We start from the raw sequence: 20437 nt of genomic DNA, 5'->3' as shown, positions 1-20437 counted from the left end.
ATAAAATAAAAAAACCCCAGAACTGCAGCTTTTATTATTAGCCAGCTTTACAGTCTCTTGTATACAGTACATTGCACAGTTCCGCCTTCACAATAACGCTTCCTGTATTAATATTGTGCCTTCCACGATGCAGTATAATCAAGGCAAGTTACAGAACACTGCTGAGTTTATATCAAAATAAACAGAAGATGTAACCTTGGTTTATAATGAACATCCAAATCACCCATGTACAATTTGCAGTAGACTCTGTAATGAGCTTGATATATAAGCTAGATGACAGTGAAGGGGGAAAAAATAGTTTAAACTATCAAGTTTCCTCTTGAAATGTCTTTTCCCAAGGCACTGTGAACAAGACTGTTAGCAATTCTCAATGACTAAAAACACCAATGGGAATATAAATATTTCACACAACAACCACCGTCACATCATCATCTATTCTCTTATTCTTTCCCTTAAACAACACCCCTGAAATTTGTTTGGTCCTTTGAGGGGGTAATCAAATTATCTTCTGCAACATCACATATTTGTATTTAATACATCTATAAATCAAAGCTTTGTTAGATTATTTAACCCTTTCACTGTAAAAACTAAACGTTTTTCCTCACTATTTCTGAATGAATCTGCAAATTCAAGTTGATTATTTAAAAAAAAAAAAAAAAAAGAAGAAAGGGTTCAAAATCAAGCAAAGCCCTGTATTTTTCAAGAGGAAACCATGCAAGAGTACATAAAAAGGCAAAATTGGCTACTTGAAAACCAAGAATTGTTTTTAATGCATTGGCCAAGGAAAAGAAATTGCAAAGTTCTGTGAGGTTTTCTAAAAATTTACAAGAAAAACTGATGGGCAGTTCTAGTCAATCCAGATGTTCTTTTATCCTGTTTTAAATGACAACAAATACAGTCTCACACAATACAATTTCATCTTGACTGCAAGAGACACTCCTGTGTGATGCCTTCAGCATGACAAAATTACTGGGCAAAAAGAAAATTGGCATTCATTTCTTCAAGGGCTGATAAACAGAGGCATTGGGATCAAGTCCAGAAGGGCTGGTCTCCACAAATTTGGAAGAGTAATGTGGGGAAACAGGACTCAGAGTGCTGGTGGCTGCAGTGTATGTTATGCTGGGCATTACTGCCATAACTTCTGCAATCTTCTGTTTTAGGTCCTTGATTTCCTGATCTTTTTGAATTATTTGCCCTGAAAACAGCAAATAACATCACTTAGAACCAGCAGCATGTTTCCACCCTCCACCAACCGTTCAATGATAAGAGCTGTTGAAGCGAAACACCCAGAAGACATTCAGCGCTCTAATATGACATCAGTAAAAGCACAGCTCATGTAGCTCCTGGTCTGTTGAGGAACTATGTTTAATTACCTCTCGTTACCACATAACACAACCAGACATAGCACTTCCATTAGATTTTGCACTGTTTGGATTCACAGCTGCATCGTACCAAAAGATTATTTCTACGGCTCAACATTTTCCTGCACTTTTCCGTTCACATTTTACAAGCACTTAACAGAAGCACAAGTGTTTGCTTATTAAATGCGTTATTTACTCCGTTTTCAAAACTGTCCTGTTCTCAGCATTTGCCTAAACCCCCTTTGTGCACACTCACAACATCACTACAGGAGTTTACGATACTACGTAAAGAGAAACACCAACGAAACGAAACAAAAAAAATTTCGCACTCTAATTAAACTTTCCTGCACCCAAGCAAACTTCTGCAAGAAAATGAAACAGGTACTAAATCAAAAGGTTATTTAATTTTCCTTCAGGGTTTGCACAGCTGAACAAAGGACAGGCTGGGCAGGGTTTTGTACTGGCTTCATGCTCCCTCTGGTGGCTGCAACACCAGCCCACCACGGACACCAGTGTTCATGCTTCCCTCACCAGCGTCAAGTTTAAAACAGGTTGGGTTATTTCCCCCCACCCCCCTTTAGGTTTATGTCCTTCAGGAGTAATATAATATTATTAGGAGTCAAGGACAGGGGTTTAATAGATGGCAAGTATTATTTTATCTTCTAGCTTTTTAAAAGTTCTCCAGCTTTAAGGTAATGGTTTATAAAAAAGTGGAAAACAATCATAAACTAACTTAAACGCTCATCTTGGCTTTTATTGTCCTCAGTTTAATAGCTTGGGGAAATTAGGTCAGCTGTCAGCTGGAGTGCTTAAGCTCACATTCACAAAGCTGTAAAAGACAAAAACCCACTGGAAGCTGAAATGCTGAGTGGGGGCCGTAGCCCAGCCCTAAATAAAAAGGTAGGATAGACTTTCTGTTCTGTTTTCATGATTTCAGTCAGTACTACGTGTTGATTTAAACTATCCCATATTACCTTGGGCAATCTCAAGCTGCCGTTTTGCATCTCCTAATGCAGAGAACAGATCCAGCTTGATTCTTGTCTCTGCGCTCAGGCTGTTCTCTAAGTGCTGTGTTTTATCCTGCATGGCTGAAAGTGCTGACATTAACACCTCCGTATCCTTCTCATTTTCCTTGTACTTCCGCAGTTCCTGTAGGAGTAATTAGGACAAATGTTATTCTCATCGACTTTACACATGAGATATACTGAGAAGTCTTTCTCTTCCCCACAGCACACCACTGGGCTGGGTATTAACACTGTAAAATTAAAATGATGGTTAATTAAGGGCACTGTAATATTACCTCCAGTAATTATACATGACCATCATACAAGTGATTAAAGCCATATTGTACAATGCATAATTACAGTGCGGTGAGCAAGTACCATTTACTCTGCTTCTCCACCCTCTATCATCCATATTGAGACCCTCCACCCAGAAACCCTCCTCATCACTTCCAAGTGCCAGCCAAGCGGCTGTGCAGTACTCTTAGCCAAGCTGTGGAATATGAAAACGCTTCCCACAAGCAAAATGACTGGAATGGGGACTGATCTCTTGCTAGATAGTTTAAAGTGATACTAAATAAGCATCTTAAGCTGTTTCAATTGGCTGATGAGAGGGATTACTTTATCTCAGAATACTTCCCACATTGAACCCAACTGCTGCAAACCCAGAAATTTAGAAAAGAGCAAAGGAAGGAGCGCGTATTCTGCACATCAGAGACAGGCACCTTGTGGCTGGGAAGTATGCATTGACATTTTGACTAAGAAAAAAAAGAAATACTAAACACACAAAAAAGTTCCATACTTCTAAATGAAGAAACAATAATACAATGGAGGAAATACTAATGTCTGTAACAAAAAGCTTCTTTAACAGCTTCAAGATGCTAATAAAATTAAAAAACTTGATTATAGCTGGTTTTAACTATTTGAAAGTCACGGTCATATTCTCCATGGATAAACCAAACTTGTTTTCAAGAGTTTGGTAAACCCAGGAATAACAAGGCTGCATGTGTTATTTAGAAACAAGTTCACAGTAACACTACATGGATTCTGAAGAGCATCTAAAAAACACGTAAGACATTAAAAATACATATTCATGCAAATTGTCAGTTGACATTCCGAGTACATCTTTAGGAAGAGACACTTTAAAGGAATAAGGTCAACTTTAACTCACACATTTCAGCTCTGAAAAACTAACATGCCAGACAATGTGTCTGCTACAAGTCTACCACAATGTACTTTCAACATTCAAGCACTTTCACCAAAAAAAATTGTCTGGCCAGTGATTAAGACTGCATTGAGTAAGCGATCTTAAGTGCTAGCAGGGCAATTTACAATGATACAGACTGGCAACAAGCTTCTCACATTAGACGAAAAATCTTGTTGAGGTGATTATATTCTCAGTCTACCCAGAGCATTGGTTCAGGGAAAAAAATTCTAATAATTTAAACAATTGAATGGTGTGGAGCTGAGACTATTAACCTTTCTCAAACCCAGTTCTTACAAAGTCTGATGCAAGGCATGCAAAACAGACATCTGAAGAGCACAATTCTTGAAGGTGTTGATTGCCTCTTATGTAGATCCACCAATTTCAGAGGGCTGAAAGCACTTATTGTAATGCTGATCTAAGCCCCTGGTGCTTTCTCATTACCTGAACTTTCATTTCTAGTTCTCGTATCTGATCTTCTTTCAGCTTTATGTCAATTGTTAGCTTCTTGCACTCTGTCTCCAGCTCTCGGATACGATTTCGTAAAGTTTCGGTACACTCTCCTCTGCAGAAAAAACATTAAAAGAGAAGAGGATGAAATAAGAATGAGGTTGTCATTCCTGAACTGTTTATACCATGAAAATTAAGACAAATACTGAAGGATAAAAAGAGGAAGCTAACTTTGTTCTTTTCAGCAAGATGATTTCCCTCATGGCAACAATGCAAAAAGCTGCAAAAGTTACTCAATGTTATGCCTCAAGTATTAGGAAATTTGGAATATTTATGAAATATGGAGAACAGAAAAACAAATGTCTGAAAAGAATTATTTCTGGAGCACTGCAGATTAAAGTCATCCACACTTGTGCCACGCTTTCATCTTGAAAAACTTCCCATCTATACACCTATGTTACTACTAAACACCACTGTGCTGAGCACTGGTAGTCATTAGCTAGAGCAGAAAACTTTCAAGATGTGAGATCAAGACGGTATTTTGGCCAACATCATCGCGTGAATCCTTGATTCACAGTCCCCACGTGAAAGGTGATGTTCCTTTTTCTAAAGCAGACTGACCCTTGGAGGGTACAACATCTCTCAACACATTCAAGGTAGAGCAGATAATGTAGAGCATATTCACCCTTTACATCCTGTAAATGTAATGTACATGAGTACTGAGACACAGCTTCACGGAAGATCTCCCAGTCCTCCCCTGGCCTTAACACAAATAAAGCTTTGTTATTTTTAAAAATCAAATACAGACTATGTACAGAAGAGTGAAAAATGCCTCTCCAAATCCCACCCCCACAACTGATTTCAGTAGCAATAACTACATTTCAGTAATTTTCTGGAGCTGAGCTTGCTTTTGGGGTAGAACAAAGTACCTTGTAGCAGCAGCAAATGCAACAGCACGTGCAGCAGTTGCTTCTTCCAACTTCTTTCTTTTCTTTTCTTCCATTAATTGTTTTTCTACAAAGGCTCGTGCCTCCTGCTCTGCCTTTAGTTTCTTCTCCAACTGGCTGATCATTTGTTTGTCTTTTTGTTTCATTTGTACAGCATTGTGTAATCTGGAAGGTAACAGGTATGGAAGTTAACAGAGGTTTTACTTACTAAAAATAAATTGCTGTCAATGGTCCCAAATGAGTCTTGCTGGATTTGCAGACAAGCGCCTCAAATTTTGTTGAGTCCTAACATAATACTTCCCCTTTACCAGACTACAGTCATGAGCAACTAATTTACACAGCTGTGTAGAAACACATACTTGTTCTGAAGCAGTTCATTTTCTTGCCGGAGCTGTCCAATTTCAGATCGAATTCCCCGCTCTGTGTTAGTCAAAGAACTGATCTGACTACGTAGCTCTTGTTCGATCTGCCTGCTCGCTTGCAGGTCAGCCTTTAGCTTTTTAATATCTTGTTCCAACCTAAGAAAGACAATTTTGAAAGACAATTTCAACTTTATTTCCCTGTTACCCGAAGGTTCAAGCACATTATACAAAAATAAGCAGAGTAAACATCACACCATCTGCCAACTCCCTCCAAACCCTTCACACTTAAAATAATCAACTCTCAGAAATTATGTTTATCCTTGCTAAATAATAAGGTTTTATATAACTATACATATATAGCCCTATGTATAGCTATATACACACTTCATAACCTCCCACAGGAATTTGTTTTCCTCCATGCACTGCAGAGTTGTAAAACAAATCCTATGGAATTATATTTTTCCTCTAAGTCTGAGAAGTTGTAGACAAGGACAGGTCCCTATATGAACAAATTTTACTTTTCTCAACAAATTACGAGTTTCATCTGTTAGTTATAGCTAAGCTATGGAGCATACTGCTGAATTCTCACCTAAACATGTTTTTTTTCTTGAAGCACATGATGTGAATGTTGAGTAACGAGTACTTGTTAAGTCATCCACAGTTCAGGAGTCAGTAAATTTAGTTTTAATTGCTCCTGAAGAGACCATCTGCTATACACTTAATTGTAGCTTTAGAAAGTTCTTGAAGACTCATGCAAGCTTATTAATTAAAATATTTTCAACCAAAACTGGTTAAATAAAGCACAAGTTTCTAAAGAGAGGTACTCAGCTCACCTTAATTTTTTCCCCACATTTTCAAAATAAGATTATTGAGTCTTAGAATAAAAACACGTCACAGGTAAATAATCAACCATTTTTTAGCACTGTGTTGCATACTTACTTAAAGCAGATATGGCTCTCAGTCATTCACACATAATCCTCATTTGCTCAATTAGTTATTTAAAAGTTTTCAAATGCCCATATGCCCATAAAGAAGATAAACATATTTTTACTTCCTAAGGTTCCATACAGAATTAGTGGTGGTCGAACATTAAGACTTGGGGAAAAAAGTCACAAAAGCCAAAATGGACTGCCCTTATTGACATTCACTAGCATAGCTGAGAGGTTCTAGTTCTTTGTCCTCATAGTGAAAACAGTTGGCTCCCTTGGGTTTCAGTGCAGGAAAATCTCAACGTAAAATGCTAGTGAGAGATGTAACGATACGAGGCATAAGAACGTTCTGTGTCAACGAATCAAGAGGTTAAATGTGGCATCATCAAACTTATGGAAATCCATAGAAGTACAGATATAATAGGCTAAAACTGCACCAAAGAGGTCTACTGGCAAAATTAACAGCAAGAAACAGCCTATAAAGGAGCGTGGTCTATGACACACTCATATAACTCAAATGCTCAGATCCCACTTTCTACAACTGTACTAAGCAGTCTTTCTAGTTACACTTGAACTGCCCTACTGGCAAGATTAATTCCTTTCAATATAGTACAAATTGTGGTCAAAGGTGCCTTTAACTTACACTTAGTAGGCAAATAGTAATAGTACAAAGCAAACACACATTTCCTATCGAAGACCACAAATCATTTCAACACTTTGTACTCTGTTGTAGGAGGAAAAGAATTTGCAAACCTAACTAAATACTCATTCAACCATGTAACCATAGCACACAAACCAAAAATGGAAAACCCATCAGCAGACATTACTAGGTATGTATTTTCACGACGTTCAGTACCTTAAGGGATAGAGCTGGACAGTTGTTGTGCAATGATGTAACAGTTCAATTTCATCATCCAATAAACAGTAACTAAGTGTTTTAGAGAGAGAAACTTATTAACTCAAGAAAGTGAGATGCTGTAGGAAGCATTAACAGACTGTTCTCTGCCAGCAGCTGATTGGTTTTAATATAGGTTTTCATAAATAGGGGAAAAAATAGTTGGTAGGACAACATAAAGGACTGCACATAAAACACACACCCTTTACATTGATAAGAATCCATAAATAATTTAAACAGACATGTCTACAATAAAGTGATAACTGTGAAAATAAGACAGCTGTAAATTGCTTTTTCTCTATAACTAAGACTCTGTCAAACTTGCTCAAATAAGATATACCAGGATTTATTTTGGGTATTTAGTATGCCAGGAAAAGAAGCACTGATCAGGTAAAGCCCAAATAAATCAGAGGTGTTGGCACAGGATAAGCTGAATTTGTTTTTTTGGCAACAGAGTACTGACATTAGTTCAAACTTCTTAAGCCATCTGGTTCATTTTTTTTCACTGAGGACTCTGGACCTGCAGAGCTCATGGGGCTGGTCCAGCCTGTGCTGGAAAGACAGCTGAAACCTGCACGATCCACAGAGCACACACAAACGTGAGCAGAAAGGATGTCCACTTTCCAAACCAAGAGGAAATATATGAGGCCACAAGCCACAGCCTTCCTTTTAACTCAGCACAGGTAAAAGTGTCCAACCAGGGCTGTGTACATTAAATTTGTGAGAACCGGGACCAGGAAGTGTTGCACACTCATGATACATCACCCAAATCCTGCCTGAACACTGAGCCAAAACCGCAGGGAAGTCCTTTCCACCTTAACTTTTCAAGCATGCTCCAAGCATCAAATATTCATCCTTTTACTTTGAAGGACCACAGGGGACTTCAGGTAACTTTTACAGGAAAATGAGACCAACCTGCTGTTCATTATGACTTTCACTGTAAATCACAAAGAAGTCAGGATCAAGCTCAATAAGAATTGATCAAACTCTGGGTGCTTCCATTGTTCAAGAAAAAACAGTAGCCCCATGGCTAAAACACATCCAGGCAGACCACGTACCAACAGAACCTTACTGCCTATGAGCAGCTGGTGCTGTTCACCTGCAACCCTTAATTCACTAAAGCAGTTTCTTTTTCTTAGAAACTGCTAGCAGGTGTAAAGCGGGAACTATATACCTTGTGCGTTCTTTAAAACACAAAGACTTTCTGATTTACTAGCCCCCACAAATGAGCTCACAGTAGGCTCAGAGCTGAAAGAGTTGCAACTTAACTGGCTTGACTTCTTCTAATCAAAGGATTCCAGTACTTGCACGTATCTGAGTTTTTCAGACCACCATGCAGTTAAGAGTTTTTATTCTGTTGTGAAACAATCACTCCGATCAGTACAGATGACCTAACTTGATCAGTCAAAAGACAGAATAACAGATGTAAAGCATGATTAATCTACTTACAGTGAGTGATGAACTATTGTAGTGCAATTCCAAAGGGGCAGAAGAGAATTAATACAGAGAAAACTAATTTAAGTCAATTGCAGACAAAACCATTGGAAATTTATCTGTCGATGGACTTGTTTAGAAATAAGTTTTAAAGTAAGATTTTACCAGATTTTAATTACTCCTTTTCATTATGCTGTAGTTTTTGCTACAGCTTTAAATACCAGAGCAGACGTTTTCTGCAATTTATAGAGCAAATAAATGCTCCTCATCATCTAAAATGAGTTGGGAAACTAATAACCCATCATAATGCAAGGACCAAATGTTTCCTATATGTTTCTCTCCCAGACCTGCCACCATTAGCTAGAGATACAACTTCATTGCAGGGGGGGCTGGAGGGAAGAGAGACATTAAGTTAGTTTCCCCTCAAAACCACACATACTCTTTGCACCCTCTGGTGTGTAATCATGTTCTTATCCATCTGATAAAGTCCAGTCAAAAATTTGCAGCCTAAAAATTTTGTCCTGCGGAACAGCAAGTCAAAGCTTTTCTTTGTATACAGACAGAGAGGTCATCTACCATTTCCACAGAAATACAAGATTAAAAACACCCTTTCTGTTGCCCCCTTTCTAAACGAAAAGCACATCATCAAGGTAAACCAATAAAATATAAAAGAAAGTTTCACTGCTACAAGCAGACCAGTGCGTGGAGGTTTCCCTCCTCCTCTCTGTAATAGTCTGCACTACCGCTACAATGATAAATGGCCCAATAAGACAAGGTTTTAAAATTATTATTATTCTTTCTACCATTTCATTTTCTACTTAAGTCTCTTATTTCCAGGATTATTGGAAAAGTTATTTACAAAGAGGAGTGAAGAAAACTTGAGTTCTAGAAGATGCTTTTCTCTATCGCTACACAAACTACAAGTCATTTTGACACACAACTATTTCTAAAATGAGGGTCTAGTTGCAGATTATTACATTGTGCTGTTTATACAGCCAAGGCCAATTTCTTTCTGTTTGTCATTACTATAAATGCCGATTTATCCATTTTCTTTTCTCAGCACTACATCATTCCTGATCTCACTGATGAAGAGAATTAATCAGTAATCACCTCCAAGACTGAGTATTTCTCCAAATGCTTCAGGGAAGATTGATGGATCAACTTAAAGACAACTTAATTCAGCTTAATGTTCCTAAGTATTGATAACTGGTGAATAACATAGCCTTGTTGCTTAGTTTACTCATTCAGTTAACTCAATTCCATAGTCATCTGGCAATTGTGCTCAGATTAAACACAACTTATATAAAAATTAAAGTTTTAGAAGACCCAGAAGGCATTTAGATGCTTTTCTAAGAGACCCGTTTTTTCCTTTGTTCTGTTCCGGCCCAATCTGTTGGCATAAGCATCCCCCTCTGTGAACCTACTTCTTTGAGGTAGCCAACGTGATCCCGCAGCGTCAAGGCTCTCCTGCTGTAACTAATATGTTGTTACTAGCAGTTCCTCAGAGCATTTTTCATTACCAAAAAGACAGTAATCCACAGAGAGAAAGCACAGTTACTTATTTTTCAGTTACACAGAATTGATCTAAGTAGTTGGCATTTCAAAAGGTTATTCTGTTTCTGAACAGTCCGAGCACTATGTTGACAGTGGCTTGAAAATGGTTTGCTAGAAGGATCGTCTCCTAGATTTCTAATTTACATTCCCAATTCTTTTGCTTTTCTATTCTATACTTTCCTTCACTCCCATCATATTGCATGAAACACTGACCATCTCCCCCACTGCAGCTGACAGCAGAACACCTTCTGGTATACTAATGCCATTTCAGGCAGGGGGGATAAGGAAGAAGCAGCAATCATTCCAAGGACATCGACGGTGCCACAGATGTACAATAGTTAGCATCAAATGGACAAAAATTTACATTAAAACCTTCAAGTCTGTCTCTGCAGGTAACATCAAATTTTAGAAAAGCGAAATAAGATGTGGTAGACCAGCCCTTGATTCACAAATATTTTTCTTAGTCCAATTGCCAGAAGATGTCATCGTTATCTCTGAGAATAATTAGTACATAAGACAGCTTGTTTCAACACCTCGTGTGCCAAAGGCAAGACCTCTACGGATACAAACAGTTTTGCCAAGCTGCACTGCCAGGTTTTTTGTGTGTATTTTTTGGTGGTGTTTTTTTTTTTTTTTAAGGGATCAAGTAGCTAGAGGCAGGACACAATTATTACTGTGTAATATGTAGCGCACACACACAAAATTCTGCAGCAATTACAGCTTCGACTTGTTCCATACATCAGTGCCCTAAACCATGAACAAAAACTGCTGCACCTCAGAAGTGACAGTGAAACAGTAACAAGAAGTCAACTCACTCTATACAAACAATATAAATAATAAAGGGATACTGCATTTATCCCTCCACTGGATACCAGATGTATCCCTCCATTGGCCCCATTACCAATAGTGTTGGGAAATAAGCAGCTCAGATCACAGAGATTCAATTATTAAGTGCTTGACAAACAAACAGCAGATTTCAGCATCCATCAGCAGCAGATATTCATTTCGATTGTAGGAACAAGAAAAAAAAAAACAAAACTAAGAGATTACTTTCAAGGCTGATCAGCAGGGACAGAGCTTCTTGAATCCCTCTGCTCTAGCTATCAAGATGACAACAACATAATATAATATTCACTGAAATACCTAGAGATGGGGATCAGTATCTTCCTCTGCAGAAAACTAAACACATGCACTAACCATTTACCAGACAGAAAAAAAAACACCCCACAATTTCCTGTTTCAAATAAGAGTAATATTGTATATATAAAATGTAAACTTAAATTAATTAGCAGTACCCTTTCAGATATAAATGTCACATCAAGTATTTAAGAGAAAAAGTTAACATGCATAGAAGACTGTCTTGTTCTCAAAAAAACCCAATCTTTACTGTCTCAGAATCACAGGATCGATTTGGTTGGAAGAGACCTCTGGGATCATCAAGTCCAACCTTTGCCCTAACACCACCATGTCAACTAGGCCATGGCACTAAGTCTTTTCTTAAACACTTCCAGGGATGGTGACTCCCTGAGCAGCCCATTCTCGAATAACCACTGTTAATCCTAAGTCCCTAGCAGTCATAAGGCATACTTTACATTTAATACTGGTTAGCTCAGGGAAATCAATTGTGAACACAAAAGGAAAGCAGCTTGGTTTTGACATCCTGCTGTGAGTCTGCTGGACAAGAAGTTATAAAAAGCATCTTTATTTGGAAGCTGAACAGATCTGATCTGAAAGTTGGACACAAATGCAGGACTTCACACAGCCCTTTTCAGGGTACAGCACTGATGCAGACTAAAAGTTTAATAATGGGAATGAGTAACACTACTGGAAGTGGAAAAAGATGATGAACAAATGCCTTACACTCCAGGGACAGGATAACTGACAAGTTAAAAAAAATAAACATGAATTTTTAAATTTAAGTGCATTCCATCCCATCCAATTTGTCAGGTAAGTTTATGCTTCCATTGGTGTAGGAGTTACTCAATCTGAATAGAAACAGGATTTCATGAATAATTTCAGTCATCTACATTTGTACAAAACCGTAAGCAGCAACACAAAGGATGTCAGTGTTTTAAGCACTCCTGGCTTGCCTGTATGGGGAAACCAGCGTACAATAAGCAGCTAGAAGAATTTGTAGCACAACAGCCCCATCACACCCACGCGTCACATAGAAGCACTTGACAAACAGAAGACTGAAGTAGCTTACTTCACTTTCAGGGCAGAGTAAGGCTATGTTGCACAAAGGCACTTTCAGAATACATGAATTGTGTACTCCATCGCTACCCAGTGAATTAGGGGAGCTAGAATCCTGTAAGGACACAGTTAGTTTATCATACACTCACTTCTGCATTAGAGAACCTGCTTTGGACAATTACAATGACCATCTGATCTAAGCTCACATCACAGCAAATAGAAATTTCAATGTGTAATTTAAAACATACAAGGTTTAAATCCCATTCCTTGTCATAGCTACATGGGACAAAATTCTTAGTCTGGCAGGTCATTCTATAAAGCACTTCCCTTCTCTTTTCTCAAGACTTAAGAATGATATTTTGAACTGCAGCAAAGCTGAACTGGCCTGTTCTCTTCTTCAGTTAGCAAATAAGCCATATAAAAAAAAAGTATAGAGGTGCCCATCTGAAACTGGTAACATGCAAATACAGCAGTCCTGTATATGTTTATTTAGATGCAGCTTTGCTGAAGACAGAGCCATCTGCATCCCATTAATCTTGGCTGTATTTGATTCACAGAATAAATTGATTAGCTGGTTTCTTATTTGCTTCATACAAGTTCTCTACAGACATTAGGTATCAATTAGTCTGGATATTTAATTGGCAGAGGTATGCCAATCAGTGGCAGAGTGATTATCAGAGGAAAAAATAATATTTTCATTGAAGTAATTGTATTCACACAGCACAAATCCTCAGAGACAGACCAGAGTCAAAAGTCCAATTATCAAAGGTATCTGCAGGGAAAGCAAACCTGATCTGCCAATTAAGTTAGCCAACAAGGATTTGTTGGCCAAAGAGTGTTCAGCACATGAGAAAAAGAGACACATAAACCAGGAATGGTAGGAAAGTACATAATTGTGCAATGGTTTTGTTCTAGCCATATCTCTATCCCCATTCTGAACAGTTACACACTACCTCTTTCTTACAAGTACGTGTTCTGGTAACACATGACAACACTGTATGTCTCAGGACTTACACGTTTTAAGTACTTATGTGCATTTCAAAAATACATCTTTATTTAAACTTCAGTTAAGCATATGTAAAGATGTGACTTTTTAAATCTTTATAGTTTACAAGGTCGCTAAGTTAAATCCCTGTGACCTGTACTTAACCCAGTAAGGCAGCAGGTATGCAAGTAAGAATCTGAACTTAACACTTTAAGGAGTTACATAGTAGCTGACACTTTGCCTCTATGCTTGTGAATTGAAGATAAGAACAAAAGCCAAACCTTTCAAGGGAAAAAAAAAACAACACAAAACACTAAGACAAAACACCTATTCAGGCACCATCAAACCCCACAGAATTCCCCGGAGATGTAAAGGAAGGTTTGTCAAGAACACATCCACCGAGCTTTGTAATAGTGATTCTTCACATTTTTCTCACACCTTCTATCAAATGATTGTCAAAGCTATTTATTATGCCTCACAACACCCCTGTGAGGTAGGCAAGTATCGTATACGGAGGTAGAAAGGAAGCAATTTGCTCAAGGCTACATAGCAAACCAGAGGCAAAAATCAGGAATAGAACCCAAAAGGCCCTAGTTATCTCATTCCATTACTAGACAGTTCTGTCTTCTTTATGGGATCATAAGCTACATTTTCCTAAGACAAAAAAAAAAAAAAAAAAAAAGATCTGATGTACTGGAACGAAGGGAGGATAAGACAGGCTGTTACACAATGCTCAGATCAAACTTACCTTACCAGTGCATCTGGTTTGCTTAGCTGGTTATTAGGAATACAATTTTCCATTAAGTCCTTATGTGTGCTTGGGCTCTTGCTAGCACATTTCTGTTTTTTCTCATTTTTAGTAGATGAGGAAGGGATGCTCCCATTAGTTGCACTGTGACTGCGAGGCGAGGAGTTCACAACTCCACTGACATTTTTGTAATTTTTGGACGAGGCAGTGCATGAGTCCTCTTTCAAGAGATTTTCTGTACTTCCTACAAGATCATTATTTAATCTTTTACTATTGATATGGTTTTCCATATATTCAATTTCTTGTATTTTAGAGTCTACAGGTTGTAAAATATTGTTATTTATTCCAAGGTTGTGTTTCTTAGCATCCTTGTCCTTTTCTTTCCCTTTTTCTCTATATTCTAGCTCTGGCAACGTTGCAGATAATTTTTTATTTGCTGGAATGCCTCCATTGTGCTGCAAAAGTATTGAGGAATCCATATCAGATAATCCTTTGGCTGCTGCAATACCAAAATAAAAAAAAAACCCACTTAGTTCATTAAATCAATCAATACTGTGACATACAAAGAAAAATCATTAAGTACACATCAATCATTTCTGCAGCAAGTAATCATTACAGTCTACCTAGAAAAGAAAATCAGAAGTCACATGATATTTTAAGACTATTTTTCCTCATTACAGGCAGGAAATAGTAACCAATGGATTTAATAATAAATACTAGTGCTTCATAGAGCACTGACTGACTAGATTGCTAATAAAGAACTAAACAGAGAGGACATAATTCATTTCTATTGTCATACTAACCACTGCCAAAATAATTTTATTTCTCGCTCCTCTGTTTTTAAGTTCACGGTACTTTCATCAAAACAACATGGACTAAAGCAGCTCTGCCCTAGCAGGTTTTTGTTTGTTTGTTTGTTTTTTTGTTTGGTTGGTTTTTTTAAAATAGCAGATAACAAACACATTAAGTAATAAGTATAACTTGCCTTCCTCTGCCTCCCTCTCTTGCCTTTGTAGCATCTGCTGTTCTGGGGGCAGAGCTTGCTGGAGAAGCTGCATGTAGAACTCATTCTCCTTCTGCACTTCTTTTTGTTTTCTTAAACGCATTTTGTAGCTGACGTAACTTTTAAAGCCAAAGCCCAAAGTCACAACAGGGTAGCCAATACTAAGGAAAAAAAGCAACATTATTATTCAAAATGTAACCATAATAGCAAAATAATAAATTGTAATAAATTATATATCTGTGAATGAATACATCTGGATTACAACTTTTCATAGAAAATCATATACAAAACATTTTTTGCTGTACAATAAAGCTGCAGTTCAAAAACGTAGGCACCTCTTTATCAAGACAAAATTACAGTTCATTACAGACAGCAATTAACTGTAGCATAGATTAAAGGATTACGACAATGCAATTGCACTATGCATAGCAAAGACAGCTTTTAGACAAGCACCAGACTGGGAATTATGCATATTTTAAGGAGATAGCAGCCAAATACAGCAGAAGTTCCCAAGTTTTGATCCTAAAGGACCATGTAATATCTAAGATATTAAACTGGGAGACGTGTTAACAACATTCATCCAGAACAGTGGAAGGAGAAACTGATCCTTAGACCCATCCTTTTGCACTCAGAGCAGATCCCTTTTTCACCGCTTTCTAAAGCTGAGACAAAATAACGGTTCTCCAAAATACTCCCTCTGCAACAGGCCCTGCGACACCTTCTCACTGCAGCACAGGCTGAGAAACAAGCGCTGGAGAAACCACTGGAATGTACAGCTTTGGGGTTACTACATTCTGGGGGGACACACCAAGGCTGTGAGCCAAAGTGCCATCACCCACACGTGGCAGAGCTAGAAGTGACCCTGGAGGTAAGGCCTCAGTAACCAACTGCCTCTGCTGAGGGTGGCCACAATTAAGACATCTTTTGTGGGCAAGAAACAGCCTTTGGAAATTCCTCATTTAGGAGATTGACCTTGAAGCTGTAAGCGAAAAACATCTAATCCCTAAACTTAGTTCTTCCACTTATCTTACTGACAGGTAAGATAGGAAAAATTTCACTTCAAGCCAGACTTTGCTGTTCCATTTGTTGACAGGGATGACAAGTATAACAGAACTTTGGAATTATTTTTTGCCTATCAGCTTCATCATGCAGAAGTTAAGTATTCTTACTAGCTTGTGACAACCGCACGAATACAGAATGCTAACAAATGATGCTAGAGTATTTACTAACAAGGATACTTGATCAATGAGCAAACATCCCTGTACAAAAATCAATACATCTTTGACAAGTATTTTAACAAAGCACAGTGAAGCCGCATTTTAAACGCTGAAGGTATCCTAGATTGGGAAAAACTCAGATGCAGATGACCATTAACCATTAAAATCTTTTCATTCTTTGCTCAGCAATAGCACTGTGCAAATTGTATTTCTAAGTAAGCTGCCAGAATGCAAGAATCATTTGCATATGCATCTGACATTATCTCTGCCAATGCTTCTTTTGTAATACTGTGTAAAGCCAGCTGTAGCTACAGTTCTAAAACTCTGATGACAAGCTGAAATGTTTGCATTCAATTCAGCAGCAGAAAGACCTTTCTTCACAGCTCCTAAAGTGCTTTTCTAAGCTATTATACAATTTAATTAGTGTTTAAGAGATTTATTGCACAACGTAGACAATATAAATTAAAATGACATCTGTCTAATTTATTGGAGACTGTATCACAGGGAACTGGACCAAATGACTCCAGGAAAAACAGGACATATTTTAAACGTAGCCTGATCGATGCATACTACACCAAAAACTTGTGGAATAAAAGTGCATTTCTTCCAGATATGGATACTCTGCAGTTAAGTCTTTTGTGTGAAGTCACTCTTATCAATTCCAAAGGAGTAGTGTAGTAAGTAGCTTGGTTTTTATTTTCTGTCATGATTTTCAACCCGAAGCTTGTTCACTTCCTCTGGTAAATTAGGAAATCAGATGCTCATGAGAACCCCTCTTGTTGGAAGGGAAAAAGAGGACTGCTTTGTTAAGAAAAAGAAGAAAACTTTCATAACAGGATACATAAATTATCAGTGAAACTATTTTTTTGCTACTTTTACCATCTATTCATGATGTGAATACAAAATTTGTAAACTGATGACAAGAACTTTCAAGAAATGCTAGGAATATCCATGCTGCAAATTCGCTACAGCTCACAAGCACTGTATCTTCAGAAAGGCTGCACTTGTTAATGTTTAGCATACATTTCTCATGGAATATTTAATGACAGATGCGCGAGGGGAGAACTGAGCAGCCAAACCCTGAACCAAAATAAAAAGCCCTGAATATTAATTTCCCTGGTGAAGTAAAGGTTAATAAGAAAACGAGATAAAAAACACTTACCAGTGTGCTGCAAATGGACGACAGAGGTCTACATGGAAGTTTTTTAAATCTTTAAATCTAATGGCTGCTTCAATATAAACGAAAAGTATCCACAGTGATACTGTTGGTAAGCACACACCCCTCTCTATTGAGAGAAGAGAAAAAGAGAGAAACACTTCAGTAACATACTACAAGCAGCAAATATTTTAAAGTTATCTTTAAAACATTCCAAAAGTCAAGGGAAATCTTCAGACAGACATATAAGGAGTTGCAAGAGGTTTTTTTCAGCATAAGTATCTAGGATGTCTTTATTTTAAACCAAGTCTAAACTTTTGACTCCTTATCTTGCTTTATTACTTTTACAAGGTATCAGTGAAAAATAACAGATGCACAGCTAATGAAATACCTTGGCACAAAACCCCATACAGAGAAAGAACACAAATGGAAGAAACTGCAGAAGATGAGGTAATGTTACAGCTTATGATCTTTGAGTCAGAAATGGTAAGCTTGGACTACTTTTTCACTCCAAGTTAGGTATATCTTAGTAGCAGTAGTGAGCAAATCAGCTGAGAAAACAGGAGTGAGTAAGCACAGTACTGGTTACTCCATATACAGTAATGCAGACAACAGTCTGCAACTCAAAACTCTACATCAGGGGAATGTTTAGGACGCTGTATTGATTTCTCTCTCCAGCACTACTGGTGAGAATGTAAAATAGTAGGCAAGAAAAACTAAGGTCTTAAACCTCTTGGCCAATGGAAAATGCCACTGTTGCTTGCAACATAGCCACTGTAAATTTCCACAAATCAATTCCAGTTACATGCCACAAGCTTCATAAAAATAAAGTAAGTTCTTGATTACATACTGACATAACATATTGTGTGCTGATTTGGAAACAGGTCTCAAATTTGAAACTGAAAAGAGCATTACTCTGAGGCCCTGATGTTATTTACTGCAGTTGCTGCTTTTGTCTCTCTTGAATAGCTGCACTCTGCAGGAGAAACCTGTAGCAGAAACTGTCAGCTTAAAGGGTCTCAACATTTCAGCTAGGTAGACATACCACCTAAAAAGATCATAATTTCAAAAAAAAAAAAAAGGCAGAAGTTCCCATCAACTTAGATGAACATTTATAAAGAAGAATCCCTAAAGGTGCAGTGAATTAAAATATCAAACAAGCTCAATAGCTACAGTTAAAACTGGCCAATCAGGTTTTTCCTTTAGGGTTTCTAAATATCAACCCTGAGAACAACTTCAGATAACACTTTAACATATTAATACAATCCTAAAAATAACTCCAGATTTCCTATGTATTTTAAATTGGGCAGTAACTGGTTCACAGTATCTTCCATTAGCTCCCACATTGTCATTATTATAAATGACTAACTTGTCAGAAAGATGACTGCTTTCACCAGTAAGCTGAGAAATGATCCACGCTATCCTGCAAATTCTTGTGATCTGATGGCAAGTCTAACATGAAATATTACAAAAGCCCCAAATCCCAAGGACTTGGGTAGTGAAAAGTTACCTCAAAAAAAAAAAAATATTCAAGGTTTAGTCCTAAAATTTTTTGATTGAGGTAAAGACATATACGTAATCCATGTCAAGTATTAGTGCTCAAGCAAACTAAACCACCTCTTCCCAATCCAACTGCTGCCCCAGAACCCAAGGATTTATTAAAACACACCCAAACAACTAAGGATAAAAAAAAAAAAGGTGGGGAGGAGAAGATTTCTCCACACGTCTCAAACTCTTGGGGCAGCCCCTGGTATTATCAGGCTTTTTGCTCAGAAACTGAATTCAGTTGACACAAAGATCTGACTAATACAAATTTAAACTATGATAATATCCAAAATTAACAGCACGCTAATTGAGTAGTAGGAAGAATGTAACACCGTTTCACCAACTTTTTGTATGTGCTCTGTATTTGTTGAATTGCTGCAGAAGTGTTTTGAAGTTGGGAAAATTATTTTTTTTTTAATTGCTCTGGAATTCCTGTTTATACACCTTCAGTTCCATTGGTCGAGCTTTAATGATTCACTACAAGATGCACTCAGACGTGTATCAAGTGCAAATCAGCATACTAACAAAAGCAAAAGAAAATTTTTTAACTTTAACTGCATTAAAACAAATGTGGTAACAAACAGAAGAGGGTTTCTGTATGTTACTAAAAGCTGTAAGATATATATTCAAATCAGTAAGCTGTAAATAAAGAATAGTGACCTACCTGTGTGCCAGACATACTGCACCCAAACATACGTGCTGGCAGCAAAAAACAGCCATTGTATTGGTATGAAGAGCAGACAGATTATATTTGATGTGAATGCTACACAAACAAAAAATACTGAAAAGGCCTAGAAGAAAGGAGGGGTGGGGGGAAAAGAAGAGTGTTTTGGTTTATTCCAGCAAATATTACCAGTTTATCAATGGTGACACCACAATGATTTCAACATAGAAACACTAGTGTTGTTTATAAACAGGGCAAAAAAACGGAGCAGAGTAACCAACAACAGTACAAACTTAGCCAATTAAAAGAGAATGGGTGCAACTTGAGAATTTGTGCCCATCCTCTCTTCCAACAAGCCTCCAAACAGCTATATGTATTCGTTATTATTTTGTTTGAAGACTTTCATTTACACTGTTGATATAGTATTATCACTACTATATTCTCCTTCTGGGAAAAAAAAAACCAACAAGCCACCAGCAGTATCATTTACTCTCTGAATGAGTACTAAATATCAAAACAGGTAAGGGCTTACGTTTTATTTTAAAGAAAACCCTGTTATATAGGGATCTAAACTAATTCACTGATCTCAGGAATTCAAACAGTATTTTCCTATGGTGAAAATTTAATAGCTATATTTCACTTCCACTTGCCACAAATAAATTAGGCAGGCAGAGACAACAGACTTGAGCCTAGGTCACCTAGTCACTTAAAGATTTCTCCTCTTGAAGATGATCATCAAGCACCATTAAGTTAGTTGTATAACAAGGAATATGCCCTGAAACTGCAGGA

The 20437-nt window shown here is 37.5% G+C and overlaps 1 protein-coding gene across 1 annotated transcript in view; it reads right to left on the bottom strand.

Moving 5' to 3' along the window:
* Window position 1: 1 nt before the first annotated feature.
* TMEM57 (transmembrane protein 57) overlaps window positions 2-20437 on the bottom strand; it is a 21425-nt gene continuing 989 nt past the window's right edge. The window contains exons 3-11 of the mRNA XM_009708129.1: window positions 19649-19775; window positions 17446-17569; window positions 15049-15227; window positions 14064-14559; window positions 5323-5481; window positions 4946-5128; window positions 4011-4131; window positions 2336-2510; window positions 2-1195 (exon numbers count right to left, since the gene is read on the bottom strand). Of these exons, the coding sequence (XP_009706431.1) occupies window positions 993-1195; window positions 2336-2510; window positions 4011-4131; window positions 4946-5128; window positions 5323-5481; window positions 14064-14559; window positions 15049-15227; window positions 17446-17569; window positions 19649-19775 (1767 nt within the window). The 3' untranslated portion in view covers window positions 2-992. The remainder of the gene's footprint in view (window positions 1196-2335; window positions 2511-4010; window positions 4132-4945; window positions 5129-5322; window positions 5482-14063; window positions 14560-15048; window positions 15228-17445; window positions 17570-19648; window positions 19776-20437) is intronic.

Source organism: Cariama cristata, unplaced genomic scaffold (assembly GCF_000690535.1).
Source record: "Cariama cristata isolate BGI_N322 unplaced genomic scaffold, ASM69053v1 scaffold34939, whole genome shotgun sequence".
In the NCBI taxonomy this organism is placed as follows: domain Eukaryota; kingdom Metazoa; phylum Chordata; class Aves; order Cariamiformes; family Cariamidae; genus Cariama; species Cariama cristata.
This window is presented reverse-complemented; position numbering and strand designations above follow the sequence as displayed.